This window comes from Trichechus manatus, unplaced genomic scaffold, assembly GCF_000243295.1.
Source record: "Trichechus manatus latirostris isolate Lorelei unplaced genomic scaffold, TriManLat1.0 scaffold00037, whole genome shotgun sequence".
In the NCBI taxonomy this organism is placed as follows: Eukaryota; Metazoa; Chordata; class Mammalia; order Sirenia; family Trichechidae; genus Trichechus; species Trichechus manatus.
Window position 1 is genome coordinate 20,075,608 of NW_004443973.1, and position 6,000 is coordinate 20,081,607.

Consider the following 6,000-nt stretch of genomic DNA (forward strand, 5'->3'; position numbering starts at 1 on the left):
GGCATAACATGGTCTTAATTTAAGCCATGAGTCACCAGATAACATTTTGGCTCAGACTTTACCATTAGAACTGTGCCCTTGGTTTTACTCCTCTATTAGTGAAAAATAACAATAACTGTAGTGGGGATAACGTTTTCATGCTGTTTTTGATCCCCCTCCCCCCCACTTTGGAGGAATTTTAATTCTACTTCAAATTGTATAAAATGAGTGAGACTCTTGACTGGAGTTTTTGACAATTGTCGGTTTGTAAGATACATGGCCTCTTGTTGGGTTGCCTACTTTTAAAAAGATGATTGAGAAGTAGAGCTCCAAATAGATAAGTAAACAAAACATAAAAATATAGAACCAGATTTTAGATATTTTACTTTTACCGTCAAAGAATATGGATACAAGAAGTATTTGGAAAAAAGGTGATTTTATTACTTGTTTAAAATATGTTTGTTTCAAGATATCTTCCTTTTATATTAGTTCTTCTTTCATCGTTAATACTTTATTTTGGAAGCTCTAATTTTGCTATGTTCTCACAAGGTGAGGAAAATGTTCATATATTAAATCAGAAAGTTTAATATTATGGAATTATCTGAATTTTACTAAATTTTATTTTCTAATTAAGATAAAAATCGATGTGATAAAGTTTCAAAATACATATTCTAATTTGCTCCATTATAACTATGAATACTATTTTTTTCTTAAGAGATGAAAGTTAATCTGAATTGGAGTTTTTGTGCATCTTGAGTCTCATAAAATAGCTGCTTCATAAGTAGATGGATTTGACATGTAAGTGACAATTGATGAGCCTCAGAACCTAGTGGAAAGATGAGTTCAGAAGTAGTGAATCTTCGTAATCATACAAATTCCTCTCTAAATTGGAGTTTACCATTTTACTGTAGAATATGAAGAGATGAGATTGTTATAGTAGAAAGACATACTTACCTTGAAGGCTTTTAGTCTCTTTATTCATCACTAATTAATTACCTTATCAAATAACTGTATAACTTATTTAAGCAAAATATTTTATAGCCCCATTTTATCTTGAATATGTGCTTTAGCTTTTTAATTTCCTCAAATTAATTTGTTGCTAGCCGCTTTTGATACCACATTCTGGAATGGGAAGCTATTGCCAGCAAAGCACTGGAAGATAACTTTCAAAGGTATTTTCATGGTTAAAAGTGTTTGTTTGTTTGTTTTCCAGAGAAGTATATCAGAGAATTCCCTGGTAGCAATGGACTTCTCAGGCCAGAAAAGCAGAGTTATAGAAAATCCCACTGAAGCCCTCTCAGTTGCGGTTGAAGAAGGTCTTGCTTGGAGGGTACAAATAGCTTCACTTTCTTTGAAATATTTATGATTTGAGTTTGTTGCCCCCCCAAATTTGAAAATAATTTCCCCCTTCCTTGCTCAGAAAAAAGGATGTTTACGACTGGGCATTCATGGTAGCCCCACTGCCTCTTCACAGAGCTCTTCCACAAACATGGGTATGTCTATGTTCATTGTAACTGTATGGATGGATAGAGGTGTATTTAGATGCAGTCACTAAGTGGATGTGGTGGAAAGTATATGCAATTAAGTTGTGATCATTTCAAAAAAAACTGTGTTCATCCATTTAATTTCTTCAGCTATCCACAGATCACAGCCATGGTTTCACCATAAAATTTCTAGAGATGAAGCTCAGCGACTGATTATTCAGCAAGGACTTGTAGATGGGTAAGTTTGATATCTTTGGTTTTGAGTGGTAGCGATTTGGAGTTCTTCTATAAGCAGGATTCACTTATTCGATTCACACGAAGAGTTTTTGACCTTGGCTTGTCATAAAACAGAAATGATTTTGTTCTTTAAGGATGATTATCATTGTATCCTAGTAATAGCTATACAGTAGCTGGTACATAGTTTGTACTTAGTATTTGTTACATGAATGAACTGATAACTGAATAGGACACTTGGCTCTTAACCAATGATCACTAATATTACCCCTTTTGTGCCAGTTCTAGCATCTCAGATATTAATTGATGGGGGAAAAAAAAAAAACTCATTTTTGAGTGTCAGTTAAGTTGGTGGTAGATACTGGAAAAATTCTTTTATTTGAACTTATAATTAATATACTTCCAAAGTGTGGTTTGTCTCATGACATTATCTTACAACTTATATTTTTAATGTATAATGCAGGTTGTTTCTTACATACTTTCACTGCTTTTTATGGGATCTTTTATCTTCAAGGGATGGCCTGAGATGATGACAAGGTTTCAAGGGGATTTAATTCTGGCATTTGGGTAAAAACACGTCTTTTCATGGAAAATTATTAATAGCAAGTCAGCGTCTTACCAGACTCTAAATAAGAGAAAAATTTAATATGCTTCTCTGTGTAGAGTGCAGCCGTTTTGGACATAAATTTGAACAATCTACAGAATTACAATCTGATGAGACTAAGAAAAGAAAGAAATCACAAAGGATTGTTCCAATGTTTTGGACAATTATAATTTCCTTTATTTCTGAGCCCAGTTTTGTAAATAGAATGAAATAGTTGTATAAAGAATGACAATATCCTTTTTATTTTTTTGGTATTCCTTTGGAAAGATGTGATGGTGCCAAGTGGTCCACTAGGTGGTAGTGGTGGTCTACTCGGAAAAGGGAGAATTACAGCTTGATCTATCAGTGACACTCACTTTTGTCCCATCTCCCAGTGATGTCATGTCGGAATCTCACACAGCACAATTGAAATGGATAATCTCATCAGACATCTGTGATGACTCAAATGGGGCTACCTCTGTGCCCAGTCACAGGGAGATTAGCATTGGAGTTACCAGTTGGGACTGTTTGCACAGTCTGTTTGCCAGCAATTAATACAAACATGGTTTTGCACTGTGTTGCCAGTAAATAGGAATCCACGCCTGGCAGCGTTCTTCTCTTAGGCCATTAGGCCACATCTTGTTTCACTAGCCTGACATTATAAAGGCTTTTCTACCTCATTCTTCAGGGTTAAAGTATATGTTGTTTGATTTTTTTTGTTTTGTTTTACTTAAGACATTTTGGTTAATCATTTAATAAATGATTTCAGATTGATTTTTTTTTTTTAATATATTCTTTTCTCACTCTTTCCACTTTTTTTTATATATCTAACAGTAGAAGCTAGAATCAAAAGAGGAAAGGGGAGTCAGGGTAGGAGAAGGGGTAAAAAAAAAAAAAAAAAAAGATCTCATTCGAAATAAATAAAATTTTCTCTTTTCAGGGCCTGATATGACCCAGATGTTAAAATAATCATTTGCTAATGCCTCATTGTCTGTGCAAAAGAGAGATATAGTTACCCATGAACACCCAATTTCCCAGTGGAAAAAGGACATAGCACTAATTGTTGATGCCAACACAACATTATATTGGTTATTGTGAGCAAACGGTCTGACAAATGGGCTATATATTTAACCTATTAAAATGATATTAGCACTGATGACAGTTTTATAGTATAAGATTATATTATGCTGTATTGTTTACCATGTTGGAAAATCCCAGCCATTGAATACACAAGAGAAACCCCTAGCTACAACATTTATGAATATACTTCTTGGATTTGTTATGTGCTATAATTCTATGAAATCTATGAATAAAATGTAGAAACATTGAAATTCCTTCTCTCTTTTTAGAGTTTTCTTGGTGCGGGATAGTCAAAGTAATCCCAAAACTTTCGTACTGTCAATGAGTCATGGACAAAAAATAAAGCACTTTCAAATTATACCAGTAAGTAATTTGTGATTTCACATTCCTATATTAGAAATGATGTTAATGTATAAGCTTTCAGAAACCTTGGTTTTCTTTTGGTCCTTTATTAACTATCATTAGGGAGCTTGTGTTTCGACTGGAGTTAAGTTTGGCAGAAATCGTTTTATGAGCCTGAATTAATATAGCAAATACAGGAATTATAAAAATTAAATTTCCCTTTTTCCACAAAATATGATTTAGCAATATTGTATAGACCCCGTGCCACCTGTTGTTAAAAGGCCACTAAAGATTCTTTCTCCTGAATTCTGCGGTTTATTTTTTTAGACCATCATGTTAAAGCCCCTTCTCTCAAAAACATTGTTGTTTTGTCTTGTTTGTTTGTTTTTAATGGTTATGGATAGAAATACAAGGGCTCTTTAAACTATTCTGAGCACATTTAAAATATCTTTGTGATTCTACTTCTGAGTAGCAAGCACAGCTTGCTTTGGGCTTTTTGCTGCTACTGTTACATATGTGTGCATGTGCGTACCATCTGTGTATTGAAACCAGGTCATGTGGAGTAGAGATTCACTCTACTTTTAAGAAAGTATTACAGAAGATGGCTAAATTACTAATTTTTCCTTTTGAATTGCTTTTTTTGAAATTATTCAAAGACCATCAAAAGTATCCTCCCTACTTCTTTGATTATGTGATCAGTGTTCCTGGCAAGTATGAATTTGTTTGATGTCAGAAGACGTCACTGCCAAAAAAAAAAAAGAACATGAAGCCTGACTGACATTCATTAGCATATTTGATTGCTTCAGAATTAATTTAGTGATACAAATTATGTGAATATTCATTTTTCATATACTAAGGGAGGATGTTAAGTAGATAATATTTAGAAATGGAAATCAATTTCTATAAATGGGAGCATTAAAATATGTTTACTTTTACACAGAATATTTCAGATTTCTCACTGTTTATTGATTCAAGATAGTCATACTGTCCTAACTAACAGAACATTGGGGGATTAAATGTAGAAAAAATAAAGCCACACTGCTTATCCTAAGATCAGATGACATGTTTCTTTTAAATGCAAGTGAAGTTACAAAAAAGAAGTTGACATGCCGTATCGTTATTTTTAGGATGATAAATTTAGTTTTATAAATTTGCCCTTTTTGACGTATGAAGCCACAGTATGCAATGGAATATAATTGTCCTTCTGGATAATTTACTCTCCTTACCAGTTTGTTATTCTTCTTGTAGGTAGAAGATGACGGTGAAACGTTCCACACCCTGGATGATGGCCACACAAGATTTACAGATCTAATCCAGCTAGTGGAGTTTTATCAACTCAATAAGGGTGTACTTCCCTGCAAGTTGAAACATTATTGTGCTAGGATTGCTCTTTAGCCAAACCAGAAGTGACTTGTTAAACTATTGAAGAAAAAGAACTCTAGGAAAAAAAAAAAAAAAAGCCCACAAATAAGGATGAAAATGTTGCCATGGTGAAAAGAATGTATTTTACCTACAGGTTAACAAAAAATAGTTTGTGCATTGCAAATAAGCAAAGACTTGGATTGACATTACATTTCATCATTTAAAATTCATTAGTTAAAATTAAACCTCAGAAAAAATGATTTGGTGTGTTCTTGTGTGATTTTGTATTACTATAATATTTTCTTCAAAAAATGCAAAATGTAAATATCTATTTATCCTTATTTACTACAGAAGCAAGCATTAGAAGCCTCACCCACAAAATATGAAAAAATTTCTGGGTTCAGAATGACTTATTTGTAGTTACATTACTTTTTTGTAACTTAAGAAGTATGATAAAATTTGAGTTATCAATAAAGAGAAGCTACTATAACTTCTTAGTAACAGTAAAAGCTATTTTGAATTATATATTTTCTGAGTTTATCATAACCTGAAACTTAAATCATATTTTGAGGAAGCATCTTAAAATTATTTTGAAATGTATTGATTTTTTTCTGGATGACTTTTATTACATTATTGAATTATTATACTATAAACTTTATACTGGTATTATGGCACACTGCTAGTGTGTGCACTATTCATCACATTTATTTTTTCATTAATTTAATGATTGACTGGAACTATCTACTTATTTTTAAGAAAAAGACCAAAATATAGAGGGAACTTGTCTAATTTTCACACATCTTCTTGTGACATATCATCTGACAATGTGACATTGTCACCTTATATTTCATATGTCCCACATGCTCTAACTTTCATAAGACTCTTTAAAGCCCTCACTACTAGATCATTAACCTAATCAAAGTGGATGAAATTAAA

The 6,000-nt window shown here is 32.6% G+C and overlaps 1 protein-coding gene across 2 annotated transcripts in view; it reads left to right on the forward strand.

The window, feature by feature from the left end:
* Positions 1–5,732, forward strand: part of GRB14 (growth factor receptor bound protein 14) — a 132,399-nt gene extending 126,667 nt beyond the window's left edge. Inside the window, exons 10-14 of one of the 2 annotated variants that reach the window (XM_004375576.1) lie at positions 1,193–1,309; positions 1,400–1,472; positions 1,614–1,701; positions 3,630–3,723; positions 4,951–5,315. In XM_004375576.1, coding sequence (XP_004375633.1) covers positions 1,193–1,309; positions 1,400–1,472; positions 1,614–1,701; positions 3,630–3,723; positions 4,951–5,097 — 519 coding nt within the window. In that variant the 3' untranslated portion in view covers positions 5,098–5,315. Of the gene's footprint in view, positions 1–1,192; positions 1,310–1,399; positions 1,473–1,613; positions 1,702–3,629; positions 3,724–4,950 lie in introns of both variants that reach the window. The other variant, XM_012555304.1, reaches the window with a different exon arrangement.
* The last annotated feature ends 268 nt before the right edge of the window (positions 5,733–6,000 follow it).